Source organism: Silurus meridionalis, chromosome 9 (assembly GCF_014805685.1).
Source record: "Silurus meridionalis isolate SWU-2019-XX chromosome 9, ASM1480568v1, whole genome shotgun sequence".
In the NCBI taxonomy this organism is placed as follows: domain Eukaryota; kingdom Metazoa; phylum Chordata; class Actinopteri; order Siluriformes; family Siluridae; genus Silurus; species Silurus meridionalis.
In genome coordinates, this window is record NC_060892.1 from 23,216,127 (window position 1) to 23,236,391 (window position 20,265).

At 36.0% G+C, this 20,265-nt stretch overlaps 1 protein-coding gene and 1 long non-coding RNA gene across 7 annotated transcripts in view; one reads left to right on the forward strand and one right to left on the reverse strand.

Moving 5' to 3' along the window:
• The first annotated feature begins 558 nt into the window (after positions 1-558).
• LOC124391113 (complement factor H-like) overlaps positions 559-20,265 on the forward strand; it is a 56,155-nt gene continuing 36,448 nt past the window's right edge. For 2 of the 6 annotated variants that reach the window (XM_046857466.1, XM_046857468.1), the window contains exons 1-14: positions 559-674; positions 811-981; positions 1,090-1,195; positions 1,410-1,486; positions 2,839-3,021; positions 3,362-3,526; positions 3,655-3,849; positions 3,945-4,118; positions 4,210-4,371; positions 4,783-4,950; positions 5,035-5,190; positions 5,465-5,635; positions 13,062-13,253; positions 16,411-16,602. In XM_046857466.1, coding sequence (XP_046713422.1) covers positions 593-674; positions 811-981; positions 1,090-1,195; positions 1,410-1,486; positions 2,839-3,021; positions 3,362-3,526; positions 3,655-3,849; positions 3,945-4,118; positions 4,210-4,371; positions 4,783-4,950; positions 5,035-5,190; positions 5,465-5,635; positions 13,062-13,253; positions 16,411-16,602 — 2,194 coding nt within the window. In that variant the 5' untranslated portion in view covers positions 559-592. The remainder of the gene's footprint in view (positions 675-810; positions 982-1,089; positions 1,196-1,409; positions 1,487-2,838; positions 3,022-3,361; positions 3,527-3,654; positions 3,850-3,944; positions 4,119-4,209; positions 4,372-4,782; positions 4,951-5,034; positions 5,191-5,464; positions 5,636-13,061; positions 13,254-16,410; positions 16,603-20,265) is intronic. The other 4 variants (XM_046857467.1, XM_046857470.1, XM_046857471.1 and 1 more) reach the window with 3 other exon arrangements.
• Positions 17,850-20,263, reverse strand: LOC124391117. Its single transcript, XR_006926909.1, has 2 exons — positions 18,562-20,263; positions 17,850-18,465 (listed from the first exon to the last, which is right to left on the reverse strand). It is a non-coding gene; the product is annotated as an uncharacterized LOC124391117 (long non-coding RNA).

Here is a 20,265-nt window from a genome sequence, read left to right on the forward strand (position 1 = left end):
AAAGGTAAATCCAGTGCTTCAAGAAATTTAATATAATATTTATGTTTCTCGAGGCTAACCAACTGGACCGGTGCATTTATAACATTTAAAATATGTTTTTATTTTTTAGAAACAAACAAATACATGGTATAGAACTCTCCAGAAAGTATAAAATAGTACATTACATATACTATTCATTTATAAAAGCTGTAATATAATCCTTTGCTTTATCTATAACAGTTCTCTATCATAATTAAGAATGTACACTGATCTATTTTGTCTGCAAGATGACAAACCATCCCTTGTTGAAGACAATATCTGTATATATTGGCTTTCTTGTTACTTAAAAAGAAAAGGCGGGTCATTTAGAACATATAGTACTATATGCCTGCCTTGCACACACAGACCTGAAACATTGAAAACACTCTTCTCAAAACTGCAATATTATACAATTACAGTATAACAATCTACAAATGCAATTCTTTTTTAAACACCACTCTCAATGTGTACAAAGAGCTGCGTCAGCTCTGATAAATGATTAACAAAGGACCTTTACTGATCCACTGTCAAAAAGGAGTATCACAGTAATCCCTAGGTTACAAATCTCTTAAGGATGGGATCCACTATGCAAGAGGTTTCCAAAATCTTCTTTGTTGCTTTTTGGGTCTTTTCATTTACCCTTGTCAAAAGTCAAGGTGAGGCTGCATATAAATTTTTATAAAAATGTATTATTTCTTACATTTCTTTCATGTAACAGTAATTAGTGCTAAAAATTATGATTAAGACAATAAGCCTGATTAAGTTTGTCTAACCAAAATATATATTTTATAGAATGCAGTACAGGAACGATTCAATATGAGAATGTGCAGAAAAGCGATCTTCTTAAAACTTATCAGAATGGAGCGACAGTGAAAGTTAACTGTGCTACTGGATACATTGGATCTTATAAGCTGCAGTGTGAAAATGGCAATTGGGAAACAATTAGTGCGAGAGAATGTAAAAGTAAGCATATCTTGAGCAACAGCAAATATATACAAGATTTATCATGATGCACCAGTAGGAGGATATTGTACATTGCATAAAATAACGAAAACTCTCTGGTTCTTGTAGAAAAACCTTGTGGTCACCCAGGAGACACACCAAATGGAGACTTTAAACTAACAGTAGGTTCAGAGTTTGTATTTGGAGCGAGAGTGAAATACACATGCAGACCAGGGTAAGAGGCTGCTATGTTAAATAATGTCCTTACTTTTCCTCTTTCGCTCTATTGACCCACTATATACACCATTTCGAATAATAGCAATTTCAAATAACAAAAAAAAAATAAAAATTTCATGGTTTATTTGTAACCAAGATCAAATGGAGGTTGACTTGTTTGCCTTTTAAGATTCCAATATTCAGTATGATTCTTTTTTCTTTAATTACTAAAGGTATAATATGGCCAGCAGAATAGATTATCGTGACTGTCGTATACAAGGGTGGGATAATGCTGTACCTGTTTGTGAAGGTAAAGAAATTAATATTGCTCTAGTTGATTTATATATGTATGTATGTATGTATGTATGTATGTATGTATGTATGTATCTATCTATCTATCTATCTATCTATCTATCTATCTATCTATCTATCTATCTATCTATCTATCTATCTATCTATCTATATCTATCTATCTATCTATCTATCTATCTATCTATCTATCTATCTATCTATCTATCTATCTATCTATCTATATATATATATATATATATATATATATAAAGTGATCTCTGCTTGTTTTTTCTTTATTTGAAATTTATTTTTGTCTTTGCTTTTCTGAATCTTTTTCATAATGACTGTTGTCATTGGCTGTGTCTCAATTCTAAAACTCCTTACCATCAGATGATAGATAGATAGATAGATAGATAGATAGATAGATAGATAGATAGATAGATAGATAGATAGATAGATAGATAGATAGATAGATAGATACTGTAGACAGACAGACAGATGGCAGAAGTGTGAATAGTATAAATTGTGCAAACGTGTGCATAAAAAGATGTAAAAAAATATCTACAACATGTAATGTATATACAGTATGTAAATATATGTACAGAAAATAAATAAAGGCTATGGCAGTGGAAAATGTGCAGTCCTAATGCAGTTCTAATCCAAAGTCCGTTTTACGAGTTTAATGAAGTAGAACAGCACAAAACTAAACCAGGGTAAAGTTCGGGGTTAATATCCGTATGGTGATCGAGAAGGCAGGAGTTAGATTTCGAACTTGGAGAGTCACTAGAAACCAGGAAGTCCTGTAGGAAGGTAGAGTCCTTGGTTGTTCTGCTCATATAATCTGAGAGAACAAAAGGAAGGGAGAGGGGCCTTAAATAGACCTTGGGCTGATGAGCACCAGGTGCCGATATTTAGTATGAGGGAGACTCACTCCGTGCGGGCGGGCTGTTGAGAAGAGGCGAGGCTGGTGGATCCCTGACACTGATCCAGTGTTTAAGGCTCTGGGTTACTGATCAGAAGGTAGGATTTTCAAGCCCCATTATTGCTAAGCTGCCACTCTTGGGCCCTTGTGCATGGCTCTTAGCCCTCCATGCTTTAGGGGTGCTGTATTATGGCTGACCCTGTGCTTGTGACCCCAGCTTCCTAAAAAAAATTGCTGGGATATGCGAAGAAAATCATTCATAATACATATACATGGCAAATAAAGTTTCTTTATCTTCTTCTAATGATGTCTGTAAACCTTCCACATTACACAACATGAAAAATCAGTAACAAATTACATTTACAGAACAATTCTAAAAAAAAAAAAAAGGTAAAGAAAAGAGTGCAGTTTCTGAAGAATCGTTTATTAAGTTTTTTCCTTCTCCACAGTGGTGAAATGCAGTCCAATTACCAATTCAGATGATGTGATCGCATCAGGCAACATTGAAGAACCCAGCTTTGGAGATGTCATCCACTTTGAGTGTGCATCTTTTAACAAGATGTTGGATGCACCAGAAGACATACACTGCTTGGAGAATGGACAATGGAGTGGCAAAGTACCGAAGTGTAAAGGTAAATCCAGTGCTTCAAGAAATTTAATATAATATTTATGTTTCTCGAGGCTAACCAACTGGACCGGTGCATTTATAACATTTAAAATATGTTTTTTATATGCTAATGTTATGTCTCAAGAATGCATTTTCATTTAGTTTAACTTCCTGGTGGTTTGCTTATTTTACTGCATAAATATTTGACAAAAAAAAACGGTTTTTTTTTAAGGTTGAAAAATGAATATTTTTTTTTTGTTGTTGCTGTTTTACAAAACGAAAAAAAAAAAAAAAAACTTGTTTATTTTGTTATCTATTTGTATCTATTACTATATAATGCACAAAATGTTCGGTCATTGTTGCAGATATAGAATGTGTGGCCCCTGAAATACCACATGGAATTACAAATCCTGCTATAAAGTACAGAGAAAATGATATAATACAATATAAATGTGAAGAAAAGTATCAACCCAGACCTGGAAAACCTAAATGCACAAAATACGGCTGGAGTATAAAACCCGAATGTGAAGGTGATAACCCAGTGTTTGTTTTCCTGTGTTAAATTTACTCAAGTTGAATATTTATATTTTACAGTTTTGAAGATCTCTGTAAACCTTAATCCTTCTCATTGTATTTTATCTCATTTTGACACCAATAGAAATTGTATGTATGCTTGGTTCACCCACGGTTGGTGTTTATAGTACAGAACCTAAAGGGGTATCTGTATTTCATGTTGGTGAACATGTGCAGATTACATGCTTAAAAACACACTGGTTTTATGGAACAAAGCAACAGTCAAGAAGTGTTAAATGCCAAAATGATGGAACATGGTCATCCAGACCAGTGTGTGAGGGTAAAAATGTAAAACACAATACAATAAAAATACTGGTACAATATTGTTGGCACCATAATTCTAGGACAATGTAATAAAAACTAATCATTTTGCAGAAATGACATGTGAAAAACCAGAAGAGGAACATCTAGTTCTTTCGTACTACTATAGATACAAGCAAACTTATCAATTAAATGCGGATATACAATATACCTGTGAAGCTGGTTATAAAGGTGGTCCAAGTTCTAGATGTACAGAGAATGGCTGGGATCCAAAACCAGGGTGTATTAGTATGTATACATTTTAAAGTATTAATTAGTTTATTAACTTGCGTATATAATGGTTGAATAAATCCCAACAAATATTTTGCCTGTATTTTAGAGATTACTTGTTCAAAACCACATATTGATTATGGAACAGTGAAGAACCCACAGAATATTTACAGGGCAGATACACATGTAGTAATCCAGTGTGATGATGGATATGAATTTTATGCCACCTGTACAAGAAATGGAGTATGGCAGAGTACGGGAAAGTGCAAAGGTAAGAATCAATTTATTAATATATTAATAAATAGCTAGCTAATAGCTAATAGTTAGCTTTAGTCTGCTAATTTGAATGAGCAGTTCTCGGAAAGTGTTCAGAGGTGTTTCACTGTTTCTATTACTCACTTTGTTTGTGCTCACTACATAAACCATATTGATCTTATTAAACATTATAATAATAAATTACTATACTCTGCATTAAATACATAAAGTTAGGAAATTATTAGCATGTGTTGTCTCTACACAGCTTAAGCAAAAGCAAAAAAAAAAAAAATAGTTTCTGATATTAAATATTATCTATATATTTTAATTATGGGTGTATGTATTTTTGTTGTTATAATTATTTGTCTTCTTCCTCTTATTTTTCTTCATCTTCTTCTTCTTTTTATTATTATTATTATTATTGCAGCAAAACCATCAGTTTGTGCACCGTTCTCCTTGACACATGGGTTCACACGTAAATCAGACAGAGGATATTTGTACACATGTGACTCAGACTATAAAACATTTGATGGGAAATGGTGGGGAGAGGTAACCTGCCAGGGTGGTCAATGGAGTGATACACCACAGTGTATACGTAAGTGGTTGTAATGTTCAGGGGGCACGTTATAATGTCAATGTAACTGGTTTTACTCGTACTGTGTTTTTTTTTTTTTTACAGCTGACAAGAAATGTGGTAAAATACCCACTGTTTATAAAGTAATAAATCAAGGAAATCGAGCATTTGAGGACAGGGAACGACATGAATTTGAATGTGAAGTAGGACCATGTTGTTTTCATTGTGCCAATGGGAAATGGCAGAACCAGGATTGTGCATGTAAGACCTTTTTGTTGATGACCTCACCAATTTAAATGGAAATGTAATTTCTAAAGTTGAAAATCGATCAGAATTGTGTGAAACTCGATCAAAATTGAATCAGAACCTACTTGAATATTACAGCATTCACTAGAAAATGCTAGATAAAAACAAATAGATAAGCAACCCAGCTTGATTATGATTTGAGAGTAAATTACATAAACCGGAATAACACCCTGCTGCTTTACTTTCATTATATAGTGATCAGTTCCTTTGTTTCTTTTTATGCAAATAGATCAGAAATGTCCTACTCCTCCCTATGTTGAAAACGCCGTTATTACTTCTCATGAAGCGAGAACTTCTCAGCAATCAGTGACATATGAGTGCCGTGAAAATTACAGCATAACCGGGCAACAGAAAATCAACTGCATCGACTCAAAGTGGGGAAATGCACCAACATGTACATGTAAGTAGATTTAGACCTGAATTATGCTGTACACATACAACTACTCTGTTTTCCTTAATTACATGTATTTACAATCCACTTTTCTCTTTTTTAAATGTTATCTTTGTTTTAATATTGTCTACGTGTCTATACTGTCATGTCTATGACTGTACGTTACTGCAAAACCCAAACTCCCAAACAACACAAGAATTCACATTCCAAATATATAAATGGGAGGCAATTTGATTTTTGAATCAATGAATCAATGATGAATCAGAGACCTGGCATGTTTGTTTGGGGCACATGTGATAGTTTAGAAAATAGGTGTCAGATAAAAAAACAGAGATAAATGCATGTTGTTCTCAAGTTAAAACCTCGCTAAACTTTTATAACGATTCCGGTTTAAAATTATAATTTAAAACTATATTCCCAGCATGGTGAGCAATTCACAGTTGTTTAAGTGAATTGTTAGTTTCTGATATGTTGATAGCTATTTGTGATTAGCACCATTGTTTAATGTTTGTGTAGACATTTGCTGTTTTTTATATTGCTTGTTGAAATATTCAAGCAGTATATGTTGCATTTAGTTGTTAAACAAAGTTTAGCATGGGTTTGTAACACAGAGACTGTTCTAAAACATGTGATAATGCTTGATGCATATACGTTAATTTGTGATATTAGCATAATAGGGATTATTATATTTTAAGTTATAAGCATATCATTTAATGCTTACTATCTAAAGCTGATGTTTAAATGTTTGCAGAAATGTAATTGGTGATGTAAACAATACTGGATAGTATTTGTGAATTGTTTTGTTTTTACAGTTTGACCACATTTATACACATGAATGTGCAAAAAATACTTAACTAAAATTAGGCTACAACAACAACAACGACCAAATGTGTACATTGTGAGTTCAGCACAAGAGGAATAAAAGACAAAATCAAGATTTACGTTAATGTTATCATTTCATGGGTAACAGTTCATGTACTGAAATCTTCACATACAATAAACAAACAATTCATCAAATGAGTGACAGTTAACATTTAGCTGTAATAAATAGACAATCGGTGCCACACAGATGAGGATGGGTTCCCTCTTGTGTCTGGTTCCTCTCAAGATTTCTTCCTTATGCCCTCTTAGGGAGTTTTTCCTGGTCACAGTTGCCACCGGCTCGCTCTTTAGGGACCAACTTACAGTTAAAAAGAACATTCTTATTCATTGTTTGCATTCTATGCATTTTGTACATTTTGTACATTTATTATCTGTGTAAAGTTACTTTTAAGACACTGTCCATTGTTAAAAGTGCTATACAATTAAAAATTAATTGAATTGAAAAGTACAGTAGGCACTGAACATGTACAGTGGAAGCTTGGAAAAATATTGCCTGAACTAATTAATTTTGATTTTAGCTACAACATTTTGGTGCTTATATCAGAATTAAGCATCAGTAGCATGAATCCATGGAGTCATTCTACCTTGTGTCAACAAACTAAGGCCAATTAAAAGGGTTAACAAACTAAGGCCAATTAAAATGCGAGTCATATAAAAGTTGAAACAATGTCCTTTAAAAAATCTACTACATAAAAGTCCACCTTTAAATGACTGTGAATGATTAATCTTCTTCTTATTTTAATGCTTACTAATAATTGCAAAATGATTTTTTTTGCCTGTGTGCAGATGCAGTCATAATCTTTTTAGATTTATGATTTACCATATATAAGATTAATGATTATTTCTGACATGGAAAAAAACTAAGCATTATGCTGTTGTAGTTATAGATTGTTCAATAAAGCATGAACACTAGACTTTGTAGGGTTTATGATACTCAGTAAAAAAAAAAAAAAGAAAATAGTAAATAAAAAATAAAATTATTTGGTAACAATAACAATAATATTGAAAATATATTGAATGTTTAAGCTAAGTGAATGTATAATTTTAAGGAAAATAAATTTCATTTTTAATTTGATGGCTGCAACACGTTGGGTCGGGCAACAAAAGTCTTGAGTAAGATTACCAGAGCTTCATTATCTGTGAAAGACTCTTCCTACAAATTGTGGAACAATTTCAGAATAATATTTCTCAACATAAAATTCTAAAACAGTTTAATATCTCATCGTTTGCAGTAAAAAATAATCAAAATTTTCAAATATTCTGAAGAAATCAAAAATCAATACTCAATTCCTTAAATATTCAATCCATCAGGTGGCACTTCTAACGGGCATAATTCTGTAATGGAAATCACTGCATGGACTCATTAACGCCTCCAGAAATCATTGTCTGTAAATACAGTTTGCCAAGTCACTTACATCCAAAAAATGCATGAACATGATCCTGAAATGCCACAATCCTCTCTGGGGCCAAAGCTCATTTAAAATGTAATTAAGCAAAGTGGAAAACAGTTCTGTGGTCAGACAAATAAAAATGTAAATTTCTTTGTCTGTGGAATGGGCAGCTTGCACATTTGGAAAAGCCCCATCAATGCTGACTGGTATATACAGGTTTTAGGGCAACAAGCTTCCATACTGAAAACATCTTTTTTAGGTAAGACCTTGCATATTTGAGCAAGACAATGCTAAATGCATACTGCATCTATTATAATAGCATGACTTTGTAGTAGAAGAGTCCAAATGCTGTACTGGCCTGTCTGCGGTCTAGACCTTTCACAATTTGAAAACATCAGAATATATAGCAAAAAACACCCAGAACTAAAGTTCTGTATCAGACACATATGGGACAACATTCCTCTTCCAAAATTTTAGCAACTGGTCTCCTCACTTCCCAGATGTACAGTGCCCTCCACAATTATTGGCACCCCTGTTTAAGATGTTGTCGTGGACTTCTAAAAATTCTCCTTTTTTTTAAAACAACATAGAACCCAAATGCAAAAAAAGAGAAAAATCCAACCTTTCATTTAAGTACATAACTTTGGTGGTAAAAAAAATCATACATTTAGAAAAAAACAACAACTTGAAATCATGTGTCCCACAATTATTGGCACCCCTAACAATTCCTCTGAAAAATTAATTTTTTTTTTTTTTAATATATTTTTCTGTAGTTGCTAAGGTTGGTCAGGGTATCTAGGGACTTTTAATTAGTAATTCATGATTTCCTGTTTCCCTGGGGTATAAATATGACGTGACACAGAGGCCTAATTCTCTTACCCATTTGTCAACATGGCAAAGACAAGAGAACACACCATTCAAGTAAGGCAGATGTGTGTCGACCTTCATAAGTCAGGCAATGGCTACAAGAAAATAGCCACTCGCCTTAACTTGCCGGTATCTACAGTCAGAGGAATCATTAAGAAGTTTAAAACAACTGGAACAGTGACAAACAAGGCTGGAAGAGGTCCCAAGTTTATCTTGCCACAACGCACAGTGAGGAGGATGGTAAGAGAAGTAAAAATTTCCCAAGCTCACCGTCACAGAATTGCATCAAAGAGTGGCATCTTGGGGTCACAGAGTCTCCAAAACAACCATCAGACGCTCTCTACATGCCAACAAGCTGTTTGGGAGGCATGAAAGGAAAAAGCCTTTTCTCACTAACACTCACAAACGTAAACGCCTGGAGTTTGCTAAGCGGTACTGGGACTTCAACTGGGATCGTGTGCTTTGGTCAGATGAGACTAAGATTGAGCTTTTTGGCAACAAACACTCTAAGTGGGTCTGGCGTAAAACAAAAGATGAGTATGCCGAAAAGCACCTCATGCCCACCGTGAAGTATGGTGGAGGATCTGTGATGCTGTGGGCCTGTTTCTCTTCCAAAGGCCCTGGGAACCTTGTTAGGGTGCATGGCATTATGAACGCTTTGAAGTACCAGGATATTTTAAATAAAAACCTGATGGCCTCTGCCAGAAAGCTGAAGATGGGTCGTCATTGGGTCTTTCAGCAGGATAATGATCCAAAACATGTGGCAAAATGTACACAAAAGTGGTTCAGCAGTCACAAACTCAAGGTCCTCCCATGGCCATCTCAGTCCCCAGACCTCAACCCAATCGAAAACCTGTGGGGCGAGCTAAAGAGAAGAGTGCATAAGAGAGGACCCAGGACACTGGATGATCTAGAAAGATTGTGCAAAGAAAAATCGTCAAAAATCCCTCTCTCTGTGTTCTCCAATCTTGTGAAATGGAGGAGATTAAGTGCTGTCTTGTTGGCAAAAGGAGGTTGTACAAAGTATTAACATCAGGGGTGCCAATAATTGTGGCACACATGATTTCAAGTTTTTTTCTTCTAAATGTGTGATTTTTTTACCACCAAAGTAATGTACTTAAATGAAAGGTTGGATTTTTCTCTTTTTTTGCATTTGGGTTCTATGTTGTTTTAAAAAAAAGGAGAATTTTTTGAAGTCCACGACCACATCTTAAACAGGGGTGCCAATAATTGTGGAGGGCACTGTATAAGGAACAGAAGAAATTATGCTGTACAGTGATAAACATGTCCCTGTCCTAACTTATATAAGACATGTTGCAGCCTACAAATTTAAAATGACCATAGTTTTTCCTTGAAATATATTCTCAGATATAGATTTGCAGTTTAAACCTTTAAAATGTTTTTTTTGTTGTTGTTTGTTTGTTTTATTTTGAATAGAATATGGATCACCCAATGAAAATCTCAGCATCTTCAACTCTGATAGCTTCGCCTCTAGTCTTTTTGACACTGTCTTTAAACCATACAACAAACCAGGTCTCACCACAGTCCTATAAACGTTCCCTTTTAATCTTGCAGATATCCTTCTATCACAGATAGATAGATAGATAGATAGATAGATAGATAGATAGATAGATAGATAGATAGATAGATAGATAGATAGATAGATAGATAGATAGATAGATAGATAGATAGATAGATTTATCTTTCCGCGTTGCTCACTCTCTGAATCATGTGTGAAATCCGGCTAACGGCAGGGCGCGACATCACCGGTGTGGTGACAGAAGCTACAAAAATGCACATGCAGTGGAGCCGACGCTAGCTTCTGAAAAATGAGAAGGGAAGCATGGCAGGGATGCAGGGAATGTGGCTTGGAGACTCAGGGAACTAAGAGACGTTCCCTGTCGGGAACTCGAGCTGCATCACAACGCTTTGGTACAAGTGTCTAATAACGCCACAGTGACCAGTCCTTGCCTAATGTGTGTGAGCACAACCAGAGCGCAGGACAGAGGACTTGGGAGTGGCTCTAAGGTCGAGTTCGTACAACCTGATGAAGGTCAGCGGGTGGACCAGGCCGCAGCATTGCAAATGTCCTGGAATGGGACTCCAGAAAACAGCAGCTCCAACTTCCTCCACGGACTCGTCCTGTGGACGTACGTGTCCAGTGCTCGCACTTGACCAATCAGTTTTGCTTCTCCTGGTCAGGGGCTTAAAAAGGAAGAGGGTAGAATACCTGCAGCACGACAGGTCATGGGGGAACCGTGGGCACCTTAGGGACATATCCTGGTTTAGGGTAAAGGAAGGCACTGGCCATGCCAGGGGTAAACTCCAAAAAAGATGGAGCTACGGAAAAACCTATAGGTCACTGACCCTCTTGAAGGAGGATATAGCCAAAAGGAAAGCAGTCTTTATAGACAAGTACCCAAGAGCCACCTCGGCTAAAGGCTTGAAGGGGGGATCAGACAGAGCCGCCAGCACAAAGGCCAGGTCCAACACAGGCACTCTGGGTTGCGTCCCGGGCCTCAGCTTCTGGATGGCGCGCAGGAAACATGTCACCAAGGGGTGTTTTCCCAGCGACTGCCCAGCAAAAGGGGTACAATAGACCACAAAAGCAGACACGTAACCTTTCAGGGTTGAAGGAGTCAATTCTTCCTGCAGGAACCCCAGAGTGGATTTCCGGACAATGCCAGGCTGGGGCTGTGCCATCCAAGCGGTTCCATGGGAGCAACGAGGATGATACTGCTGCAACGCCGATGACTGCTTTTTCTTTTTACATTTAAAAAAAAAAGTGCCCTATGCCACATGTTCTGCAGGCCATTGGTATTACCCACAATGTGTTCCATCAAGTCAAGAGTCAAGAGTCAAGAGGAAGTCTTGTTTGTAGCAAACCATCATTCACCATTTACAAAACAACAACAACAAAAGCTAGAAATAGTTTTATCAGTAATCACACCATCCATCACACTCAGCACTTGAGTTCTTTTATTGTTTAAAAATTATTTTTAATGATCACTCAACAAACATTATACAATCCAAGTCTGATTTAGATTTAATTTTGTTCTACACTCACCAATATTTTTTTACACCAGAAAAAAGAGATTGAGATGTTTTCTTTTAATGTCAAGATGCATCTATACACCAGTCCATAAATATTGGCATATTGACAGTTTTTTATTATTCTAGCTGTGTATTAGAGCAAATAAGGAAACATTTTAATTAAAAGCTTTTAATTGAATGTGCAGATTTTCCTCTAAGGGCACTAGCAAGCAGGTCATCTTGCATGTTTTAAATTCTGAGTACAGGTAGACCCCAACTTACGACGTAGATAGGGACCAAAAAAATGGTCCATCAGATCGTAAGTCAAGAGGAGTCAACTACTCTATGATTTACTCTATGTATTGTTTTACATAGTACAAATAAAGTAAATAAAAACTATAGAGGTGACCGTCGTATCTTGAAATGTCGAAATGTCATAAGTCGAGTGGTCATAAGTCGGGGTCTGTACAAGGAAAAAATTAGTGGATATTATAGTTTATTAAGATTAAACTTCTTTTATTAAACTTCCAAAGAGGTATAGTGGTCTTGTAGTAGTACTCTTTCCTATTATTTAGACCCAATCAGCTCCATTTGGACAATTTTGAAGACCCCCCACACTCACCATGTAACAACACTAGTCCACTACAACATTGTATGGACGGTATGGCGTGTTAATGTTGCAAAACAAAGTTACCATAGATGCCACTCTCATATTGTCAGCGATCCACCAGCCACACCTTCACTAGAACCACACAAAGTCCTCCTAACAGCTCCCCATCCTACTAATCACACACACCTGACACTCACCAGCTCACCCACTATATAAGAACACACTTCCAAGCACTCCTCGTCCGTTCTACCATTTAGTCTGGTGAACATCTCAGGACCTTACTGAATACCATTTCTATAGATTTCTCTCATTGTGGATTTACCTGGTGGATTTATCTCGTTGTGGATTTACCCTGTGGATATGCTACTCTGTGAACTACTCTGTGGATTTATTTAATGAACTACTCTTTGTTGGTGTTTGTTTTGGGTTCCCGTGTTTACAGCTAGTTTGGTTTATCTGCTTTCCTGTATTTCATTAAAGCACCTCCGTTCTGTCGAAATTCGGCTTCCGCTTGTTCTTCCAGCCTAACAGATATCCAAAATAACACTGTTATAATGTTATAATGTTTAATTATTTGTATTATTCTTATTGCTACTATTATTATTTTTTGTTAACATTTTGCTGCCTGTAAATGTCAACTTTTTACTAACAGTGAATGGACCCAAAGAATGCCTGAACCCTGACCAAGAAATAAATAATGCACATCTGGATGAAGCAATATCGAAGGCACAATATCTAGACAGCCGCCAAGCAAAATACAAGTGTAAAGATGGCTTTCAGTTTAAAGATCGGTCCTATGCCACATGTTCTGCAGGACAATGGAATTACCCACAATGTATTCCAGGTAAGAAGCAAAAAATCAGTCACCATTTACAAAAAACAACAGCAAAATACAAGTCTTGTATTATTAGTAATAGCCAAGCACTGGGCTTCATTGGAATCATGACATTTATCATGCTCAGCACTTGAGTTATTGCCTAGAAATACTATTATTTTTAATGATCATTCAACATAATTTATACATTATACATCCAAGTCCTAATTTAGATTCAATTGTGTTCTAAACTCAGCAATATTTTTCAAGCAGAATTAGAGATTCTTTTCTGCAAGTGTCAAAATGTATCTATACCCCAAGTCCATAAATATTGGTACATTGACATTAAAGTTTTTTTATTCTTTATTTATCTTTTTTTTCTGTCAATCAGAGCAAATAAGATAAAAAAATTTGAATGAAACTTTTGTTTAAAGGTGCAGCTTACTCCAAAATCATTAGAAATATATTTTGGCACTAAAAGTACATGTAATTGCACAATTGGCTACTCAGCTGTTCCTTTAGCAAATGAGCAAATACTATGACCACATTATCTTACTTAAATATAAGTTGTCAGGGAGCTACCTGTTCCTTCTCCTGTGCGGGCCACGCCCGCTCGAAGCTCATCTCCAGCATACTAGACACACACACCTGAGCCTCGTTAAGCACTCATCACCAAACCCATATAAACCCCTCACCTCCACTTACACCTTGTCAGTTATTGTTCTATGGTTTTGCTGCTCGTCACACGCGTACCCGTGGACTGTTCAGTACCGCGATTCTGCTGCTGCTGCGCCCCACCGGATTTATTCACCCTTTTGGCGAGTGTGTTTGGATTTGCCCTGTGTCTCAAATAAACTCTATTTTGCGCTCACATCGGCTTTCGCCTCCAGTGTCCTCGCATAACATAAATAGATAAAGGCCTAGGGTGGAATAGTCTAAAGAGCTGTCACTGGCAGTCAAGAAGTTCATCTTAATCTGAAATTCAAAGTAAAAGGAAAAATCTAGTTGAAATTTATTGCAGGATTTGTATTCTTTTACTGAACTTTATCCAAAATAGCATCATTGTCTAGTAATAGTACTAATTCCTACTGTTTAAAACCCGATAAGCTCCACTCCCAGACTCCCCCGGCTCAGTTACTTGTCATATTCACCACTCAATTATTTCATCATGTAACAATATGGAATAGTCCACAATGTAGAATATGCATTAATATTATACCATTGAAAATTATTGTCATTTTAATAAATACAGTTACTTCCAAACATGACAAAGTTGTTATTAGTTTTAGCTGTTTATCACAACATTTAAAACATTGTTAAGCTGAAAAATAAACACATCTATTGCAAAAACATTAGGTGTGGTCAAACCAACTATATGGTACTGGAAGACTAGTTTAAAGTTTGCAAAGAAATATCTAAAAAGCCTGTAAAATTATTAAAGAAAATCCTTGTGCCAGAATAATAGAGAAAGAAAATGAAAAAAAAAAAGAAATTTGTGTGCATGGCTGCCAAAGAAACTGGTTTCCTTGTATTTAGGATTGTATTTAAGATTATTAGCTTGTCTATTTGTTTTTGGTTATTTAAAAAAAAGAAGATATTTTTTAATAATAATAATAACAATAATAATAATAATCATTGTGTAATCCTTAACAACTTCTATAAACATTTTCTTTCCCCAAAAAGGAAAGATGAATAAGCAACAACAATGTATGTAGCAGTTCATAAGTCTCAACATTATTTTGGACAGCACTGCTTAAGTTTATGTATGTTTTAGGGCATTTATTTATGCATTCCTTCATCCTCCACAACATCTTAGCGGGTTTGGACTTTGATTTGGCCATTTCATTGACTTGATTTTTTTTCTTCTTCACCCATTCAAATCTGATTTGCTGGTTTACTTGAAACCCATTTGCAGACCAGTTCATGCTGCTTGGTAGATGGCTTTTCTTGGTTTTTGTTAATCCTCTGAATATTAAAAGGTCTGACATTTGACAGAATTTGCATTGAAGAATGTCTTGGACCTTTTCCATTTCTATATTCCTCTCATTGTAGAATGCTGAACTACAAAATGTATGGAGATAGCCTCATAACCCTTTCCAGACATTTAAAATTATTAAAATGAGCTAAACAGTTACAGCTAAATACAGTATTTGTATCACTTTCCCTGTTGCACCTGCCATCTACTGAACTACTGTAAAACCAAGTAAGCATTGTGAATTAGTTGATTAGTTGATGGGTCTCTGCCTGATGATGAATAGTAAAGTATGAGGTGGTATCAAAAAGTTTCAAAACTAGTTTGGTTTACAAGAAAGTACTGTATTTATCTGTGTTTACACGCAATCACCTTTAAAAAAAAGTCATCTTGCACAGCAATACAGTACTCCAGGCACACCAGCCATTTCTGAACTTTGTCCTGCAAGTTTTCTTTTTTGAATCGTGTCAAAAATCTTCTGTGATTCGAGTTGGATCTCTACAATGGATTCAAAATGGCAAACTTTGAGCTGAATCTTCATTTACCAGATGAGAGGGAAGTCCACAGGAGCCAAATCTGGCTAGTGGGGAGGGTGTGCGGAAGTAAGATCATGTGGATTGTCCTCTGACGATCATCCTGCACAAGATTCTGAATAGTTTTGACATTTTTGGGGGTTGAGCACGTTGAAGGCCTTTCTGATCTCTCGTCACTTTTCAGTGATGTTCTTCTGCTCTTGAAGCACATGTGCCACTGAAAACACCTTGAACGACTCATTTTTGCATTGTCATATGTCAAACGTATGTCATGTCAAATGTCTCTGTGGCAGATTTTCACAGTTCCACACAGAATTTCATGGTTGCTTATTGTTCTAACTTGCTGTCCATGATGAAATCACACACATGGTAAAACCACCTCATAATATCAACAAATAGTCCAACTGAGCCAAAATGTATTTTATTTCAATATCACAAAGTATCTATAAAGTTCCACCATTATTATCAGTTAATTTAGATAAAATTGCTAATTTTGCTAATGGTATATTTGACAAACATTTATTATAGTGTCATGATAGTTTTTATTACATGTTAATTATTATTATTAATATTATTATTATTATTATTATTATCTTTAGTATTAGTGATATTAAATAAAATTGTTTTCATAAAAATTCTGACTGGATTTGTAACTTTGTTGATGATATAATGTTGGTTATAGTGACTAACTTCCAAGGATGCCCTCGGCCTGAAAATAATATTAATAATGCAACTTGGAGCAGAGCAAATCGGAAGGCATACTATAAGGAAGGTGACACAACAGAATATAGGTGTAATGAAGGCTTTCACTTTGAAGCGCAATCCTTTGCCAAATGTTCTGCAGGAAAATGGACTTACCCACAATGCATAGAAGGTAAGTAGCAGACAGTCATTCATCATTTTATAAGAGAAAAAAAAGTGAACAAACAAAACTAAACCTCATATTCTTGGCATTTGCCCAGTCCTGGTCTTTAGCATTGGAGCAACACCATCAATTTGACTCAGAACTTGCCTAAAATACTATTATCTTTATGTTTAGTCAGCACTTATTTAACAGGTTTAGTTAGCTTTTGTTAGACAGATGTACAGAATATGACTTTATAAGCACTTAATGGCTCTCTTGTTTACTAAAACAGAAAACATTTATTAGTCAAAAAACATCATAAGGTGTGTGCTCCTTCCCTCTCATTTCCAAATATGTACTTTTACCTCATTGTCCCACTTGCATGTATTATAAGTAGATGAAAGCCTAGGTGAAATTGTTTTACGAACTGTTACTAGTAGGTCATTTTTAGTCAGAAAAATCAAAACAAATCCTTCAAAGATAAAAAAAAAAAAAAAAACAGGAAAATCTCCCTTTCCACTCAGTAACTTAAAATTACCATAAAATTACTTTACTATGTAACAACATGGGATAGCTCACTACAATAATGAATGGAGGGTAGGACTGTTGATAGTAAACAGATTTACACAAACAGATAAACACATTTAATTACACTGTCAGCAGTCTAATTTGATAAGATAAACAAAATCCATATCTTGCTCTTTTTTATATAATAATATATTTGGGTTTAAATGGACAATGTGGCCTTTTTTTTTTTTTAAATGAACAATGTGGGATTTTTCCTGAGGGTCATCCGCTCGCTGGAGAGGATGATCCTCAGGTCAGCCGGCTCCTTGGGCTTGGGCCTAGAGTGTCACCAGGAGCCCTTGGGCACCTCTGGAGGGGTCCAGTTGGCAACGCTCTGTTTTTCGGCTTCGCGGTACCGAGCGGCCCCATGGGAGCGACGGGGAAGATACTGCTAAAACGCAGACAATTGATTTCTTTTTACATTTTCAAAAGAAAGTGCCCTATGCCACATGTTCTGCAGGCCATTGGTATTACCCACAATGTGTTCCATGTTAGTAGCAAACCATCATTCACCATTTACAAAACAACAACAGCAAAAGTTAGAAATAGTTTTATCAGTAATCACACCATCTTAGTGTAGCGTGAGGGGCCCAAAGGACCCCAATATGTACTGGTTACCCGACTACGCCACCCTGGGATCTACCCATGGGAAATACTAATTTAAATTAAACAGGTTCAGTGTGTACCAAATAAAAAGGAACAGAGACAGATTTCTTATTTTAGTGTTGGATTTTTATTAACCTCCTCAACACATCCAGAATCAGTTAAAATATAAACCCTTATTATTAATACCTTATTTTATTTAAAACTACAACATGAATCATATTAAAAGGATACCAACTGTTACAATTACCAATTACCACCAAACATTCCAGTGGATACAAAGGAAGGCTGACAGGCCACGGGTGCAGGCCCACTTTAACCCCAAAAAGGTTCACCCAAAATGGTGCCTGTAAAGGAAAACACATCAACACACACACGCACGCGCACACCCACACACACGCAAAGTGCCACACACCGTAAATTCATAAGATTCACACAGCATGCAGTGTAAACCGTAGCAAAGATTCCACCATCAAAGGACCAACACCCACAATCCAACCAGTGCTCCCAGATGATCCACTGGAAAGGAACAGATGCACAAAATCAGTTGGTTATCATACAGTAAAATATCTGCAAACAATCCCCCTATAGTCTTTTTAACAATCAGCTAAACACGGCATCCATACAACATGATGGGTGCCTTAAATAAAGAAAACCAAACAAACATTAAATCACAAAACCCAAAAATAAAGGGTAAAGGACAGCAGTGACCAAATGCAGTTCCTAAAAAAACAGAATAAAACATTAGAACTGCATAATCCCATCATAATTGAAAGAAACACACGTTTAGCATTATTTATTAAAAGAAACCCTACGAACCCCTCCGTTTAACCAGGCCTGCACAGCAATACCACACTCAAATGGCAAACAAGCAGCACATCCACAGTCCAGCCGCCAAAGAGCAGATCTGATCACCCTCTTACTAAATGCACAACACTTGCACATGAAGGATAAACGCAGCCTGATTAGAGAAGAAATCTGCCGATGAAACAAACAGACAATCAAGCAGCAACCATTCCTCACAGCTGCTCAGACACTTTATAAGAGTACGGAATCCGAAGCGTTTGTTCATTCGCTCACGCTAATCGGGACACTTCCTCTTAAAGGGGCAATGCACTCACTGGGGCCTACCTCTTAAAGGGGCTACGCTTTTCTTTCTGCTTTTAAAACAAAAGTACATTTTAAAATAAAAGGCCCCATAAAGGACCTCACTACATTAGCACTTAAATTCTTTCATTGCTTGAAAACATTTTTTAATGTTCACTCAACATACATTATACAATCCAAGTCTGATTTAGATTTAATTTTGTTCTACACTCACCAATATTTTTTTACACCAGAAAAAAGAGATTGAAATGTTTTCTGTTAATGTCAAGATGCATCTATACACCAGTCCATAAATATTGGCATATTGACAGTTTTTTGTTATTCTAGCTGTGTATCAGAGCAAATAAGAAAACATTTTAATTGAAAGCTTTTAATTGAATGTGCAGATTTTACTCTAAGGGCACTGGCAAGCAGGTCATCTTGCATGTTTTAAATTCTAAATACAGGTAGACCCCAACTTACGACGTAGATAGGGACCAAAAAAATGGCCATCAGATCGTAAGTCAAGAGGAGTCAACTACTCTATGATTTACTCTATGTATTGTTTTACATAGTACAAATAAAGTAAATAAAAAACTATAGAGGTGACCGTCGTATTTCCGAAATGTTGTAAGTCGAGTGGTCATAAATCGGGGTCTGTACAAGAAAAAAATTAGTGGATATTATAGTTTATTAAGATTAAACTTCTTTTATTAGAAGTTTTATTAACTTCCAAAGAGGTATAGTGGTCTTGTAGTAGTACTCTTTCCTATTATTTAGACCCAATCAGCTCCATTTGGACAATTTTGAAGACCCCCCCCACACTCACCATGTAACAACACTAGTCCACTACAACATTGTATAGACGGTATGGCATGTTAATATTGCAAAACAAAGTTACCATAGATGCCACTCTCATGCTGTCAGGGATCCACCAGCCACACCTTCACTAGAACCACACAAAGTCCTCCTAACAGCTCCCCATCCTACTAATCACACACACCTGACACTCACCAGCTCACCCACTATATAAGCACACACTTCCAAGCACTCCTCGTCCGTTCTACCGTTTAGTCTGGTGAACATCTCAGGACCTTACTGAATACCATTTCTATGGATTTATCTCGTTGTGGATTTACCTGGTGGATATGCTACTCTGTGAACTACTCTGTGGATTTTTTAATGAACTACTCTTTGTTGGTGTTTGTTTTGGGTTCCCGTGTTTACAGCTAGTTTGGTTTATCTGCTTTCCCGTATTTCATTAAAGTACCTCCGTTCTGTCGAAATTCAGCTTCCGCTTGTTCTTCCAGCCTAACAGATATCCAAAATAACACTGTTATAATGTTATAATGTTTAATAATTATTTTTATTATTCTTATTGCTACTATTATTATTTTTGTTAACATTTTGCTGCCTGTAAATGTCAACTTTTTACTA